General features: G+C 34.4%; 1 protein-coding gene across 2 annotated transcripts in view; it reads left to right on the top strand.

The window, feature by feature from the left end:
- The first annotated feature begins 2,012 nt into the window (after positions 1–2,012).
- Positions 2,013–18,117, top strand: part of LOC148946528 (cuticlin-1-like) — a 36,669-nt gene continuing 20,564 nt past the window's right edge. The window contains exons 1-4 of one of the 2 annotated variants that reach the window (XM_089097411.1): positions 2,013–2,121; positions 9,611–9,652; positions 11,628–11,754; positions 16,140–16,534. In XM_089097411.1, the coding sequence (XP_088953537.1) occupies positions 9,620–9,652; positions 11,628–11,754; positions 16,140–16,534 (555 nt within the window). In that variant the 5' untranslated portion in view covers positions 2,013–2,121; positions 9,611–9,619. Of the gene's footprint in view, positions 2,122–9,610; positions 9,653–11,627; positions 11,755–12,501; positions 12,629–16,139; positions 16,535–18,117 lie in introns of both variants that reach the window. The other variant, XM_089097412.1, reaches the window with a different exon arrangement.

The raw sequence follows: 18,117 nt of genomic DNA, 5'->3' as shown, positions 1-18,117 counted from the left end.
AATTTTTTTATTCGGCCTCATTTAATTTGATTTATATTGATTGAATCTCTTTATATTTATTATTTCAAATATTCGGACTTAGTTATATCAAATGAAGTTATTCGATGTCATATTTAAAAGAACAAAAAAGATTGTCCATTGTAAAATGTCAGCCTACTCATTCGTCACTTCCTCCTGTCACCATTGCCTACGCATGTATTTTCCATCAAGCCTATCAAGTCTTCCAAAATATAAGAAAAGAATAAATAAATTTGAATTCCCAGCACAGTAAATAAATTATAGGCAGTATGATCTTTCCCTATCTCACCTATTATAAAAACCCGGAACGAGGTGCGAGTGCTCCAGAGAACGTAGAAACATAAGCGACATTAGATCTTTTCACGGGTAGACAAGTCAGATTTCTCTTGAACACGGAACTTGGCTTCAACGTTGGAAGATTAAATTTTGAAGAACTAATTTTAAATTAATTTATTCGAATATATATATGAAAATCGGTGACTAGTAGAGCAATGTTATCATTAGATGTTTTTTGGAATTAAAAGTAGGTTTCGAAGTCCCAGGTTGGTTTCAAAGGGATTTTGAGAAAGTTTCTGCCCAAATACGTGTTCCAGCGTAATTGGACCGCTGATGGCAGATCAAATGAGAGGAGCTGTTTGTACGCGCTAATGCAAGAAGAAGTGGGAGGAGATGTTTGTTCGCACCGAGAATGAAGAGCCAGAAACTATCTGCGGCAAACTTACTGCTATTATCTTTATACTGTGATTTCCAACACCACCTGAGGGCGTCACGCTGTCAATTCTTTTTAAGTTATTAATTAAGAAAAAACGAAAAAGAAAATTTTCAATGAAAAGTGAAGACCCATTTAAACTTAAGACAAGCCAAAAAAATTATATAGTAATTCAAACTTAAAACGACCAGAAATTACGATCAAAGAATTATTGAAACCCAAAACGGATAGAAATTGAAATGGATTTTTACATCAAACATAAATTCAGGTACTGATTTAGACAAATAATCAAATCCTAAAAAGAGTAAAACTAAAACGGAAACTCAAGTCAAACTTAAAAAAACAGAAACTACTACAAACAGGAGTTTAGTTACTCACCTCCCATCCTAACTGTAAAACTTCAAAAGGCTATTGTATCGGTTTCGTTTTATTTGAAATTCCTATGTATTTTTAACAGGGTGCTTTAATTTTTCAAAACACAATAAAAAATAAAATCACTATAATCAAGAAGACTGGAAAGAACTAATGGAAATGAACTACAGTGTAATTATATTAATTCCTGGAAATTCAAGATTTTATTCAACAGTAACTTTTATGTTCCAATGTTCCAATTTTAAAAATTACGTTTTAAATATATCCTGTTTTATACATCTACAAATTTTGATTTCTAAATAAACTGTTGTTGAAAAGTCTTTGGAAGCTGCTTTCCCATTAGTTTTGGTCAGAAATGTTAGAAAAATCTGAAGTCGAAACAATTTAGAATATACATTTTTCAGACTTTGCTTGTATATGATCAAAATTTCGAAAATTAACCGACTCGAAGTTTCAACTTACTTTATTGCATTTTATGGATTTCTTCACGCTAATATTACAACTATTTGGCTTTAGTTTTGTCAAAGTGAGTTATTCAGACATAAATTTAAATAGATAAAATAAATAAAATATGAAACGTCAACTTAGAACGTCAGCCTACTCTGTCAATGTGTGATTATAACGAAGTCAATCAAAATTAAGGATGGCAGAGACACCTGACACCATGACGAATCATTCTGCTTCCTCTCCTCACCATAGCTCACGCATCTGTTTTCAAATCAAACATTATCAAGTCTTTAATTTTGACAATTTAAGTGTTTCAACCATCTATGGCATCCTTTCTCACATTTTTCATGTCACGAATACGATTGTCCTTACATCAAGGTCAAACTCTTCCACAACGCTGGTGTCTCGTAAAAAAAGATTTTAAAAAGTTTTCCTTTTTTCGAGTAGCCATTGGCAAAAAAGGTTACGTGTGTGGGTTGACAATATATATAGTCTTCATAAGATGGCTAAAATATTAGTTGCTGTTTTGGAGTGACGGTTGCTGGTGAATATAAAATAAGAAAGGATTAGTTTCTGTGAGTTTTTCTCTAAATATATATTTTTTAGATAGGCAATCATCCTTAAGTTTATAATTCCCGCTACCAACTTACTGTTGGCCTCTTCTGAATTGTATCCCCACTAGTGGTGGATCCACGATTTTTTTAGGGGGGGGGGGGGGACGCAAAATAGGTTGATCCGAAAAAATTTTTTAGGGGGGCGCAAAGTAAGTTGATCCGATAAACTTGCGTTATGAGCAAGTTTAATTAACGCAAATTTGAGTTAATTAAGTAAATTACACTACTTTAGATTACCGTAAGGGGGCGCGCCTCCTCGCCCCTGGTTGCGCCACTGATTCAAACCCACCACTCTGGAGGAGGTCAGGGTGACCGCTGAAAAATTTCACAAGAAAGATAGATATTTAATTAAATCAGGGAAAAATAAATTGCTCTTATCTCTGTTCGTTGTCAACTAGCAGAAATTCCTGCCATCCCCTCTCTCTAAATAAAACGCTAAAACGATTTTCTTACTCTTATTAATAGATTGTAGCGGAATAAAAAAAAAAAAATTAATTTAAAGTTTTTCATAAAAAAAATATTTTCGTCGAAGTTTTTTTTTCTCTAAGCAGCTTATTTCCTTCTTAAAGAATATTTAGTAACATTGAAGTTCAGTGGCTCTAAAGAAGGAAGTATCCTTACAAAATATCTTTACTAAACAAAATGATGCCTTTAGATTCCTTGTTTTATGCTCTTTTCAAATTTCCTAGTCACATTTCTGACAATCCACCCCACATCGAGATGGCCCCATATATAATCCTAACTATACAATTCTTCGTTGTTTTTCATCTCGTCATATGTCGCAAAACGGGTAGCTTTATCTCAACTCTAAAAAAGTCTAGTTTCGCGGGGGGGCTATTACACCGAAATTTTAGGTAAAATAGTATTTGGAATAATTTATAAATATGGATAACAATGGAGGAAACATGATAACCTGATTAGTAGAAATATATCGTAACATGTTAAAAACATGTTACACAACATCCTAAAAACATGTCAGAAACATCCTGAGGTATGTATTGGACCATCAGGGGGGGGATGCATTGTCAGAAATGCTAAAAATGATATTTGAAAAAAGCATAAATAAAGAATTTAATGGTACTACTTTTATTTTATAAAGATGTTTCCTTCTGTGAGGCCACCAAACTAGAATGTTTCCGAAGATTCGACTTTTTTTGGAATTGTCACTTGCCCATAAAATAAAGCTGTAAAAATGGATTTCCGTGATATCAAACAGTTCGTGGTAACAAACTGTAAGTAAGGAGCGACCCGGCTCAATGGTAACCGAAACTCTAAAAAACGGAATATTGATACCAATAGATACATCAAAAGAATCAGATTTTAATTCTGATTTCAAATATATAAGTTTCATCAATTTAAATCTTACCTATCAAAAGTTACGCGCCTGAGAAAATTTGGCTGATTTTCGAAAAAAGGGGGAAAGACCCCCTCAAAGTTATACAACCTTAATGAAAATCACACCATCATATTCAGAGTATCAGAGAACCGTACTGTAGAGGTTTCAAGCTCCTATCTACAAAAATGTGGTTTTTTCCATTTTTTGCCAGAAGAAAGATCACGGATTAGTGTTTATTTGTTTTTTTGTTTGTTTTTTTTCCCAGGGGTGATCATATCGACCCAGTGGTCCTAGAATATCGTGGGAAAGCTCACTTGAACGCAAATTAAAAGTTCTAGTGCCCTTTTTAAGTGACCAAAAAATAATGGAGGGCAACTAGGCCCCCTCCCACGCTCATTTTTTTCCCTAAGTCACCCGATGAAAATTTTGAGATATCCATTTTGTTCAGCATGGTCGAAAATATTATAACTATGTCTTTTAGGATGACTTAATCCCTCAAAGCCCCCAGGAGGAGGGCTGAGAGTTATGAACTTTACCCTATGTTAACATATAGTATTGGTTATTGGGACCCGGCTCAATGGTAACCGAAACTGTAGAAAACGGTATTTTGATACAAATAGATACATCAAAAGAACCGGATTTTACTGCTGATTTCAAATATATAAGTTTCATCAAGTGTATTTCTACCCATCAAAAGTTAGGCGCCTGAGAATATTTGGCTGATTTTCGAAAAAAGGAGGAAAGACCCACTTAAAGTTACATAACCTGAATGAAAATCACGCCATCATATTTCGCGTATCAGAAAACCCTACTGCAGAAGTTTCAAGCTCTCATCTACAAAAATGTGGACTTTTGCATTTCTTGCCAGAAGAAAGATCACGGGTGCGTGTTTATTTATATTTTTATTTTTTTCCCAGGGGTGATCGTATCGACCCAGTGGTCCTAGAATATCGTGGGAGGGCTCATTGGAATGGAAATTAAAAGTTCTAGTAACCTTTTCAAGTGATCAAAAAAGGAGGGCAACTAGGCCCCCTCCCACTCTCATTTTTTTCCCAAAGTCACATGATCAAAATTTTGAAATAGCCATTTTGTTCAGCATGCTCGAAAATATTATAATTATGTCTCTTAGGATGACTTGATCCCCCAAAGTTCCCGGGAGGAGGGCTGAAAGTTATGAACTTTACCCAATGTTAACATATAGTGGGCCTATTGGTTATTGGGAAGTATACCGTACAGACGTTTTCAGGGGAGATTTTTCCTGGTAGTGAGGGGGAGGGGGTCGGGCAGGGACGTACGCAGGGAAGGGGGCCTCCGGGCCCGGTCCCCCCCGAAATCTCACGATTTTTATCGTTTTCCCATAATTTTCTTATTTTTCTCACAGAATAATGGGTTTGAACGATTAGCCCCCCCCCCCCCCAACAAATTCCTGCGTACGTGGCTGGGGGCGGGGGGTAGGTTGGAGGATCTTTCCATGAAGGAAGTTTTCATGGGGGGAGGGCCATTGCTATGAAGGGGACGCCGGACTTCCCAGCATTATTTAAAAAAAAGATCAGAAATTAAATATAAAAAAGTAAGTTTTTCAACTGCAACAGCAGCAACATCAAAACTTTAAACAAACAGAAAATATTACATATATGATTGGGTTCACCCCCTAGTCAATACCTCACTCTTTAAGCCAGAGATTTTTTAGTACTTTCATAAGAGCTATTTATTCTAATTAACGGCCTTTGTGATTAAGCGGTCATTTTTAAAGAATTGGAACAAAATTCGAACTTTCGCTTAAAGAGCAAGGTATTGACTAGGGGGCGAACCCCTATTATACGTATTAAAAATATATGAATATAGAAGTTCGTTAAGTAAGTTAATTCGTAAGTTACGTATATTTATTACTAATAAAAACGTTCGTAAATAAAATGAAACAAGTTTCGAGAAAGCCATTTAACCAAATAAAAGAAAATTAATATGAAAATTTTGTTTTAATTATTCATGTACTGTGAGCCAAGATCAAAACCTGCATTTATTCAAAAATATTCAAAAATTAAATAAAAAAAAACTTGTTTTTTTAACTGAAAGTAAGGAGTGACATTAAAACTTGAAAAGAACAGAATTTATTCCGTATATGAAAGGGGCTGTCCCCTCCTCAGCGCCTTGCTCTTTACGCTAAAGTTTTACTTTCTCACAACTCTATTTTTTTTTTTAAAAAATAAAAAAATTTAGTGTAAAGAGCGAGGCGTTGAGGAGGGGACAACCCCTTTCATATACGGAATAATTTCTGTTCGTTTTAAGTTTTAATGTCGTTCCTTACTTTCAGTTAAAAAAACTTGTTTTTTTATTTAATACTTTATAAAGTGAAGCTATAAATAATTTTAGGTTATTGGTTTTGCCCGTTTGAAAGCTTGTTCCACAAGTCTTTTGCTATGAGCCGGTTGTTCGAGTTAACAACAATTTTCAGGTTTGCAAAAATTAAACATTTATCTTAAGCAGGCATGGGTACCTGCAATTGGAGACAGGCCAGATATTTGCTAAAATAAGAAAAACAAATGCTTAGAGTATAAAAGCAGAGTAAAGTAAAGGACAAACGGATATCAGATAGAATGAAGTGTCCAACACCGTTAATCTTCATAAAAAAAAAAAAAAAATTTAAAGAGTTCAAATCTCCCATTCCTAGTTGACCTCTCCTTTCATATGTGGAAAATCTGCTGTCTTAAGGCAGCTTAAAAGCGTCTTTTCTTTTTATGAGGAAGTTTTAATTAGCTTATTCTTTTTTGTCACCATTGTGGGACATAGTTCCGTGTTCATAATGCTGCGGTTTGCTGATTTGTTAATTAGCCACAAATATGAAAATAATCGGTTTAATAACTTAATTACTTTTTTTTTAACTTAACAAATCTTGGGTAGAAGAACAGTTACTGGCTCCTACAGAGTATTGCCTGGGCTAAAATGTCTTTTTTGTATATAAAATGTCTTGAAAGTCCAGTAGGCCTATTGGTTTTGTGAAATTTGGAAATTTGGTTGATATTGGTTTTCTAAGATTCAATTTTTAAAAGCCAGCCTCTAATAAATTCGTCTCTTAAGAGGTGCAATAAAAGAACATTAGTTATTGATAAATAATTTTCTGATGGGCCAGTTTTTCTTTACATTGACATCGATTTTTATCCTTTTTGCTTCTGACAATTTGGAAGTGAAGAAAGGTTTATTTTGCGAAGGGGGGTTAAAGGCAGTACTAAAAAGGGTTAAAATTTACAAAGCTTCTGGTGCTAATTTGAAAAAGGGGAAGTAGCTAGTTATTTTCGAAGAACTTTAATTAAATTCCTGTATAAGAAAGGTGATCAGAGTGAGTGTTATAATTACAGAGACATTACCTTGGTTTATGATGGAAGCAAATTGAATAGCAATACGATACTTCTTAGACTGCGTGATGCTGTAGATAAATTTTTAAGAGCAGATGATGTGTAGCAGATGAAGAGCAGAAAGGGCAGATGATGTGTCAACCAAATTTTCACTCGTCGATTAATAATTGAGAATTGTCTGAAATGTCAGACCCCTTTGGCACTCACTTTTATAGATTATAAACAGGCGTTTGATTCAGACAATAGAAGAGTTTTTATATGGACGTCGACCATATAAGTCCTTTAAAAGTCTAAATTCTATGTTCAAAAACAATATTCCTGCAGTTAAGGTAGGAAACGAGGTTAGCATATATATATATATATATATATATATATATATATATATATATATATATATATATATATATATATATATATATATATATATATATATATATATATATATATATATATATATATATATATATATATATATATATATATATATATATATATATATATATATATATATGTGTGTGTGTGTGTGTGTGTGTGTGTGTGTGTGTGTGTGTGTGTGTGTGTGTGTGTGTGTGTGTGTGTGTGTGTGTGTGTGTGTGTGTGTGTGTGTGTGTGTGTGTGTATGTATGGTACTGTTCTATTAGCTGGGAAACACGCCAGAAGTAAAGTTTGGTTAATGCTAATGAAATAGAACAAAATATGATGAAAATATAATAGTTTAGAAACAAATTTTGGCTATATATTTGCACATTAGGGGGTGGGGTAAAGCATGGCATATATTAAACACATAACCTAACCTACGTACCTTGCCCCCCCCCCAGACCCCAAAAAACTAAAGTTTAAATATAGTTCCGCTAGTGAGAAACCCCTTGTTCATTCAGCACCAGATAAGAATTACCGTGTAATGTCTATGTGATCGTTGCTTTTCTCGAGTAGCTGTCTCGCGTGTTTCGGACCGAGCAATCTTGATAAATTAAAATTTGTTTTCTAATAGCTATACATATTTTTAATACATATCACAAATTTGTCTTGTGTCTTTGGATTCATCCCCACCCCAGTAGGATTATTTCTCCTCCCTTGATGTGCAATCCCCTGAAATAAATTTCTTAATACCTGGCTAGTGGACATATTACATGTATGTAAATAAAATTCACGAATTTTATAAAAACTAGGTGAATAAATCGTTTTGCAAGGATATAATAGATCGTATGATTGACCTTTAAAAATCAATAAACTTTGTTATTGGTAATTTTCCTAAAATGTAAAATAGAAAAAATTAAAAAAAAATGCATAAGAATAGGGAAACGAGAAAATTGTACTTGTATGATATAGCCCCGACTACACAAGTTGTTCATCCATTGATGCCTTGCAGAACCGGCTTTTTCGTTAGTTTCTTTAAGCTTAGCGCGAGACAAGACAAAGAAAAGTGACAAGAGTAGATAGGCAATATATAATTTGGGCTATATATTTGTATATTAGGGGGGGAGGGTAAAGTATTTGGACAGTGTGAAGTTAGAAAACAATTCTTACTTCATAATATGTAAAATAATTGTACCTAACACACAAGGCATGTAGACGCGCTATACTTCACCCCCACCCCACCCTCTAATGTGGAAATATATAACCCAGATTTGTTTCTAAAGTATTATATTTTTATCATACTTAGGTATTTTTCATTAGGATTGAGCGTCAGAGAAACATGTAAGGTTTTAGTTAGACGAAGAATATTAGGTCGGGGCTATATCATACAAGCACTGAGAAAATTCCCATTTAAATCTTGGTTAAAACAAAGTTCCTGGTAACATTTGTCGGGCCCCCCCCCCCCCCGTTAAATATCTTAACGGTACTAAAGGTCCCAGTGACAACATTTTTTATACGTGTACAAAACATCAGCCAGGGTTTCATATCTAGATAAACGTAATTTCCTCGACAAAATCAAGTAATAATTGAATCAAGTAGTATACTTTAGATACTTTCAAAGGTGGCATATTTGTTGCTAATATGAATATGAAGATTTCATTCCACCCAAATTTTGCATTTTTATGTAATTAATTCCATTCATGTAGGAATAAAAGTAGACACACATGCAGGAGAGGCTTCAGACTTAAGGTCCATTAGAAATCTAGAGACTTTTATATTTTCCTCTGTGGTTTCGTTCCTTTTTGGCAATATTTGCTTGATAAAAAAAGAAGGATAAGACCAGGCAATAACAAGTAAATCTAGGAGGAAAATTTTGTCGTTCTTTCGATTTTTCGTCAATAAAATTACAAAAAAAGAGATATTTTCGATTCAAATATCAAAAGGAAGGTTTTTTTCCAGATCTAGGGGGGGGGGGAATCTAGGGGGAATTGACCACCCCCCATCCCCCCAATTAACACGCCCAAATCTCTTATGGTTTCCAATTTTTACGAAAGTTTCAAAATCTATTGTGTTATGGTGGGGGCACCCATGCTATCCCCCTGAAAAATACCCCTGAATGCTTCAGGAATGTCATTTAAATTAGAATAATCCCATACTTTGTGAGTTGCCATACTCGCGTCAAGGTGGTAAAACAAAGGGAATACTTTTATGATTAGCGTTTCATTAGCAAAAAGTGACTTAACTATGATACCCGTATGTGAATCACTTTCACTTATGGCCAACTTTCACTGATTCCTAACCTTTTTGAATAGTGGTATTGTGGAGGTGCAAAATACCTGAAGAAGATTTGAATTAGTGTTGAGTGATTTATTAGTGGATATTGGTTTTATTCATTTGTATTTTCTAGGTCGAGAGGATGAAGTTGTTTGTAGCATTATTTCTAGCTACGGTAAGTTTGAATTACATTTCTTGGCTTCCTAGATTTTATAGTATAAACACTTATAGTAAAATATTATACTATCAGTAATATTTAGTTTTGAATTATAAACAATTTTCTGTTTTCTAATTTGTAGCTATGTCTTTCTTCTTTTTTTTTATATGAAAGAGGGTACACCTGACCCACGACCTGACCGTACAAGACTGACATTAATTAGTTCTGGCGTTTGATGAAAAATCTCATGAAAGTTTAAGTAAAGCTAAAGGGATTTTTTAAACTTGTGATTATGTATTTATAATGGTTTGGCACACAAAATATTGTACAAGAGAATTATTGGTCCTTACTAAAAAATGGCAATAATATATTTTGTTAAGTAAATATTTGTAGTACCTTTAAAGTTCTAAAGCATTAAATTAGTAACACGGTTGATTAAGCAACACATATCAATGAATTGTGCTTACATTTGTGGTTTACGCTTTATTCTCATGTGTAATAGGATCCGACAATTATCAATGTTGCTACATTATGATATTAATTAATAATATGGGCAATGGGTTTTCAGCTAACGAACAGTGTGGATAGGGAAAGTATCATAAAACTGACTACTAAAAAATAAATCATTATGCGATTGTTGGACGCACATTCGGATAATGAATCCGAATGTGTTAGTTCGGTTAATGTCTATTGGTCACCGTACCCAAAAGTTGTTGGTTTTTCAATTTGTGAATCGCAGGAATTTTTCTGTTTTGATGAATTTGGCCCATAACCACATTGAATCACTGTCATTACTATAGCTTCTAATGCCCCAATCTTGAAAGGCTTACTTATCTCAGTGACTCATTATGAGCTTAGTAAAAATAAACAATAATTTTACTATCGAATATTCGACAACCAAGTGTTTGTTAGTGATTTTTGGCAATAACTGCTACTTTTGGGGAATATCCTTATGATCAATCCTATAAATTTTTTAGTTAATCAACTGCTAGTGCAGTTGATTAACTGCACTCTGAACTTCACTTAGGTCTCCCTGAAAAGCTCAAATCATACACAAGCTTCAATGTCGGGATAATTTTTTCTTTTTGTTGTGCGTCTCGGAGGGGGGTGGGAGGGGTCATCCCTCCAGCCCTCTCTTATGTTGAAAAAAGTATACCCTGAGATGAATAAAATGTGTTATAAGTGTTGTGAAAAACCTTCTATTTTTTCGAAATTTTCTTTATTATGAACCTTCGCAAAATAAATGTTTGAAAAAACTGCCAATGTGCTATTTTAGCATTCATATTTGAGTGATTGAATTGACTTTAATACCTTTTTTGGCTCGGCATATTTGTATAGGATTCTGTAAGCACCTTCAGACCCTCCCCCCAAAGAAAAAGTCATATTTTTTGTTAAAAATGTCATGTTCACACCTGTTTTATGGGTAAATTCATGTATATGCGCATAGGTAGTTGTAGCGTTTGACAAAAGTGTAGCAGAAATTACTTTCTACATTACTCGTTTTTTCGTAATGAGCAATCTGTGAAGGGTTCTATGTGTCCATTTTGTTATTCTGATGCCATTTTGACTTATTTACATCGGGATGCATGACTAAAGTTGTGCTGTAATGGTGTTTTCCACTCTGAAAGATCACACTGACTTTCCATGAAGCACAAATAGCAGATCAAATAGGGCTAAATCCTGTCATTAGATAATGAAAAACAAGACAAAAATTCGGGTGTTTCGATCACATACACAGTGACCGTCATCAGTAGATGACGTGTTTATCTGCTGATGACGAACATTGTGTATTTGATACACAGTGGATGACATCATCAGTAGATGACGTGTTTATCTGCTGATGACGAAAACTGTGTATGTGATCGAAATATCCAGAGTTTCATAGTTTTTCACTGTCCTATAGAAATATTTATCCCTGTTTGAACTGTCATTTGTAGGTCGTAATATATCCCTTAAGATCAGTTCCTAGATTATTATCATAGTCTTTTTTTAGGTTGTAGCGACCGAGAAGCTAGACAAGGTCGCATTAGCCAGGAGTAGAAAGAATGATACGAGGTCATTAAGGCAGACTCAACAAGCATATAAATTCCAGCAACCAAACAATCAATTCGGTATAGGTGGTGAGTACGAAAATAATTTCTGATAAAGCAAAATTTTGATACAAAATTAATTGAAAAGCCTTAAGTAAGGATTTGTTAACGCCATTTTCCGAAATACAATTCTAGCATCTACGGTTTTTTTTTTTTTTTTTTTTTTTTACTGACTATCTATATTAGTAATTTTAGGTTTCGAGTTCAGGATGAAAAGTTAAAAATTTCAAAATCAAAGCTGCATGTCAATTCACAGTTTAACTGATGAACTAAAGACGTAATTTCTTGAATTTAAATTATTAATGACCTCGTATCATTCTTTCCACTCCTGGCTAATGCAACCTTGTCTAGCTTCTCGGTCACTACAACCTAAAGAAAGACTCTGACTAATGAACTAGGAACTGATCTTAAGGGATATATTACAACACAACTTTACCCATGCAACCCAATGTAAATAAACCAAAATGGTGGCAGAATAACAAAATTATATAAACTTGACCATATAGAAATCTTCACAAATTGCTCATTACGAAAAAACGAGCATTGTAAAAAATAAATTCTACTACACATTTGTCAAACTCTACAACTACTTATGCGCACATAATGAATGTTCCCATAAGATAGGTATGGGCGGGGGCTAAAATATGACGTTTTTTTTTGGGGGGGGGGGGATAAAGGTGTTTACAGGCTCTTAGACAAATATGCCAAGCAAAAAGACACTGAAGTTAATCCAATTCCTTAAGATCAGTTCCTAGTTCAATACCAGAATTTTTTTAGGTTGTAGCGACCGAGAAGTTAGACAAGGTCGCATCTACCAGGAGTAGAAAGAATGATACGAGATCATTAAGGCAGACTCAACAAGGATATAATTACCAGCAACCAAACAAACCATTTGGTATCGGTGGTGAGTATGAAAATAAATCATTTATGTTAAAGCCACATTTGAATATGATATTAATTGAATTTTTTTTTAATTAAGGATTTGCTAATGCTATTTTTCCAAAATATAATTTCTAGCATCAAAAACATGGAAAAGTGTCCTGGGAATCTGGATTCGTAGTTTTAGGTGTCGATTTGAAGATCCAAATTTAAAAATTCCAAAATCAAAGCTGTATATCGCTTCACAGTTTAACTGATGAAATAAAGCAAATATTCAAAAAACATCATATATCACTAGGCTACTTAATCATTAACTAAATTATTAAATGAAATACTGGTACATTAATTAATTAGTTAATTAAATATTAATTAATAATCTGTATTTTTCTTAATTATATAGTTAATTAGATATATATCAGTCAGATATAATTAATTAATACGATGAATAATTAATAAATAAAACGAATTCCAATATGCGTACCAGCAACGGAACCAAATTGTAATTCTATTCTTTCTTCTAGTGTAGTTTTCAAAATTGACAAGGGTCCAGCTTAATTTGGATTCCTCCTAAGTGGGTCAAATTTTAGTAAATGTTCTACACCAGCAAATCAAAATTTAAACGATTTTGCTGATAAAGGACTAGAACGCCTTTAGATTAAGATTCAAACATTAAAACGAACATAAACTATTACGTATATACAAAGGGTTGCTCCCTCCTTAACACCTCACTCGTTATACTAAAGTTTTTTAGTGCTTTTAAAAAGTGTCTCATTGTTCTAATTAAGCGGCCTTTGTGTTCCAGACGTCAATATCAAAGAACTGTGACACAATTCAAACTTCGATTACAAGCAATTTCTGGTTATTGAAATCCAGACAAGTTCGCACCATTTATAATTTTGACAGTAGAAAAATCGTCCAGCAACTCATAGCTCAAATTAAAGACTGAACCACATAAAACTTAAAAAATGATTTCTCAAATCAAAAGTTACACTTCGACAGGGTATGTCAGAAAGGAGACACAATGTGGTATTCCTCTTGTTAAAGTCGATGAGGTTCTCAAAAGGCATCTGACACCACCTGTTGATAAACACTTACAGATATTTTTTTTTTACCGAATAGACCTATTGTTTTTAAGCGACCATTACAGATTTTGGAAAAAGAGAAATGGAAATAGCTACATTGACAGATTCTACTGTGCTTGCTAGATCTAATTTTTTAAAGCATGTCTCTTTTTTCTTCTCTCTCTGTCTCTCTCTCTCTCTCTCTCTCTCTCTCTCTCTCTCTCTCTCTCTCTCTCGTTTTCCACTCATCTGAATCAGCATGACAGACCGGAAACCATTCAAAATTTTCTCACGTCCTTATTGATTGCCAGCACGCAGAAGAAAGTAAAAGCTTGAATAACATGTTGTCAGTCTCTACGTCAGTTTTATTGCTGTTTAACATTTCATATTTGCAGCAACCAAAATAATAACAGAAAAACAATTTGTGTTTTAAATTTTACGACACACCAAAATCGTACTAGTAAAACAGTCATCAATGCTGTTGAGAATTAAAGTGAATTTAAGCTGTCTGTCACACCTTATGCTCTTTTCAGCTTATTTTCTTCTCTTTAAGCGCTGTCTTTACTTCTGTAGCATACAAGAAGTAAAGAAGACCCAAACTTCATGCAAAATTAAAGATAAAAGCTACCTCGCCACATCAGGAGCCTTCCGTCTCGATCATTTTGCTTTTGACCTGCACGGCAGTTATTTGCGCACGAGCACGTAAAAAGCGATTTTTTTTTAGGGATGGGTGAAAAACGCAAACTAAAGAACACAAAAAGAGGCAATTTATCAATATACAAGAGTGGTCAGAAAAGTTTCCGACCTAACAAATATACGAACCATTTTTTCTTAAATTTTCTTATTTTTGTTTTTATGCATAGTCTCCTTTTAAGTCTACACACTTCTTCCGGCGATGTTCCCTTCTCTTTAACACGTCAATATGGTGCTAGTCGTCTTTCTCTGAAAAGTACTTATTCAAGAATGTGACTTCCTCCTCGTTTGACGAAAATCTCTGTCCTTCGAGCTTAATTTTTTTCTGAGGGAACAGAAAGAAGATGCTTGGGGCTAGATATGGTGAGTAAGGTGGATTGTCTATTGTCAAGTAGTTCAAACCTTAATTCGTGAATTTTCACCTTGGCATCCCCTGAGGTGCAAGATGGCGCGTTGTATTGGCGAAAAGCATTTTCTTTTACTGCAAACGTGACTGTTTTCCGCAAATTCTGCTTTTAGCTTCTTAAGTATTGATATATATAATGCAGCTGAAATGGTTTCAACGTTGTGAATATAATAGATAAATAATAATTAGTCAGCACCAAAGTCGGAGTTGTGCGTGTTATTGTGGCCCGCATGCTTTTTGCAATAGTTCTTATCTTATCTCATAAACTGCATCAACAGGGTGTTGGAAATGCTCATTTGAAATCGTTTCTGGTCTAACGTCAGCAAACGTTGCACTCAACGCGCTGACAGTTTCCTCATGCCTAAATATTGATTCAAAATGTGACAAACAAGTCCTTCAGAAATTTTCATAACTTCAGCTATATAGATCACTTTAATTCAGCAGCCGTCAGTTTTTGGGCGTCCCGAAAATTCATCGTTAATCAAGCTCTTACGGCCAAGTTTAAATTTAGCTTCCCAAAATTCCACTGTTAACGATGAAGCAGAGTCCAACACATCTTTGATTTGTGCAGGCGTGTTTCATAAACCAACATTTTATGACATATCTATATCCCTTTTTATCAATTTTGACAAAAAAACTCACATCAACCTACTCAAACGACTGTCAAAGAACAACTGCACGTCCAAAATGGCTAAAACTCATCGTGTCAGCGCCTCTTAAAAGAAGCGTAACTATATTCCTTGACTTTTGTTGATGAGGTCAGAAACTTTTTAGAGCACCCTCGTATATAAAACGTGAGAGACTAAATAGATTGTCGAACAAACCCGAATATTTTAAAAGAAGGATAGGGACCCTATGATGTCCTCTTCTTGTGCACGCATGCCAGCTTGAAAACTTTTCACGGGCATCCTATAAGAAATGTCAACAGTAAACTTTTAACCAATATAATTTCTTTGCCATGCTAAAAATAAATCTTGCTGATTAATTACCAGACAGAGTATTTCTTTGTGATGGTTATCTATGGAATTAGTATTGATCCTCTAGAAATCTTAACGTCAACGAGTCTCAATTTTATTATTTACCACTAAGACTATCAAGACTTTCTATGGCTACCAGCTACCAAATTCTGTATCCATTCTACATATATTTATTTATTTATTTTTGCTTCATGTTATATATAAATTAACGGATAATTAATTTCATATATATGTTTTACTTGAAAATATAATGTGCTGAAAAATAAACTCATAATATTTTATGCTATACATTGATAAAATTTCATATTATTTTAAGGATATTTTATAATAATAATACAAGTATAAACTTATAACATTTTTTTGTTTGTGATATGTATAAAGCCAATCAATTTGTTTCAGGTTCTGCGTCGCAAAATATCAATTCGCAAGCCATACCTGCTAACTACCTTCCACCAACAAACACAAGACCAACATTTGCCCCGGCCACATTTGCTCCAATAACGAGGCCCATACAACCAGCCGTTCCATTAATTCCAGCCCCGCGTCCACCCCAAGTGCAGCCACTCCAACCAGCATTACCAACTTTGCCAGCTACCAACCCTGTACCCTTGCCTGCTATCAATCGACCTGTAATTCAGCCAATTAATACAGATCCAAATAACATGTTGCTTATGCCCCTTCAGCCAACTGGTCCTATGCCAACAATATCGAATCTAGACGTCCAGTGTGGAAAAGAAAGCATGGTTGTCACTGTTGTTTTCACTCAAGTTTTCTCAGGAGTCATCTATGCTAAAGTAAGTTTTGTGCCCCACATAGACGTATTCATTTATAATAGGTTAAAGACGAATTCGTCATAAGGTTTAGGGAAAGTCTCTAACAATGTCTTCCATCCCACCAGCAACGATTTCCAAAGGCATTTAATGCACGAAAAACAGATTATTTAGGCATATTTATCTTTTACGCCAGTTTGTGAGGGTCAATTCACAAAAAGTGGGAGGTGCAAGCATTTTTTAGCATTTTAAAATGAAAATACAAATAAAGGGTTATTCAAAATTTTAGGGGGGGGGGGGGGAATTTTATTTTTTTGATGAAAATATCCAAAAGAATATTGTTCAAGATCTTCTGGGACAAAGGGATGCAGAGAAATTACCTCCCGCTCCAAATTAGCGCCCCCGTCACTATTGGTGTCACCTGATTGCTGCTTAACTGATCATGCATTGCATTTTTTTTTCTATATCGCGTAGAATCTATTCAAGTAATACATCTGTGGTGCCAGGGTGACACTATCAGGCCTTTTTATTTCATTCGGTGTTTCAGAAAAGAAAACAATGATGAAACCCCAGTGGCAGATCTGGGGGGTGCCCCCCTCCTAACGTAGTCTAAAATAGTGTAATTTACTTAATTAACGTAAGTTTGCGTTGATTAAACTTGCTCCTAACGCAAGTTTATCGGATCAACCTATTTTGCGCCCCCCCCCTCCTTAAAAAACCTCTGGTCAAACCTCTGTGTAACCCTCTGGTCAAACTCCTGAAATTTCTTAGTAAAAGAACAGGCGTATTTTGCTATGGGACAGGGAGGGGGAAACTGCCCCCTTCAGACCCCAGTTTGCCCGACCTCCAGCTGAAATTCAGTTTCTGCTAAAAACCTTGTCAAAACTAAAATAAGTCTACATAATTCAAACATCCAGAAAAATAGATCCGTTTCTTTAGTAAATATTTGCCCTATTAGTACTATATGGCTCATTTTACATTTTCACTGTCATTTACATTTAATTTGGGAAAATTGGTTCCAATTTTGCATCCCCCCCTCAGGGTTTTGACGAAATTACGCCACTGAGTAGAAGGAAGAGGAGAGAATGTCATAGGTTTTCAGCTTTGACGTATTTTCGTAAGAATCGATCACAGTAATCCCTAGGCGTTATGGTTTCCAAATAATTCTGCCTTTTCAAAGCCAGATTGGTTCTTTTGTGTTCTAATATGAATTTAATTCCAATAAAACGAATAAAGAGTGTTTCAGCAACAACATTTCTTTAAGTCTACCTTTTTTTAAAGCAGTGCTATGTGACATTTTTGCAACGAAAAAATTTACCATCTAGGCCGTCAAAAAGCCGGTTTTGGTTCAATCACTGTTTCCAATTTTTGGGCTTTAAAGGTTTTTAAAGTTTATGTTTTCAATTTTCAATTTTTTTTAAATTTTTTTTCATGTTTTCAATTTCCAATTTTTGGGTTTTAAAGGTTTTTAAAGTTCATGTTAAATGAATTATGTACTGTTTACTCAGCAGGAATAGCTACATATCTGGTCTTTTGATATCTACATTTTTTCGTCATATATTTGATCCAAGTTATATATTTCTTTCAAAACCATATATTACTTAATA

This window comes from Artemia sp. Qi Xiang Cuo, chromosome 11 (assembly GCF_049724085.1).
Source record: "Artemia sp. Qi Xiang Cuo chromosome 11, ASM4972408v1, whole genome shotgun sequence".
Classification (NCBI taxonomy): domain Eukaryota; kingdom Metazoa; phylum Arthropoda; class Branchiopoda; order Anostraca; family Artemiidae; genus Artemia; species Artemia sp. Qi Xiang Cuo.
The sequence above is the reverse complement of the archived record's forward strand: the minus strand, read 5'-3'. Positions and strand labels throughout refer to the sequence as shown.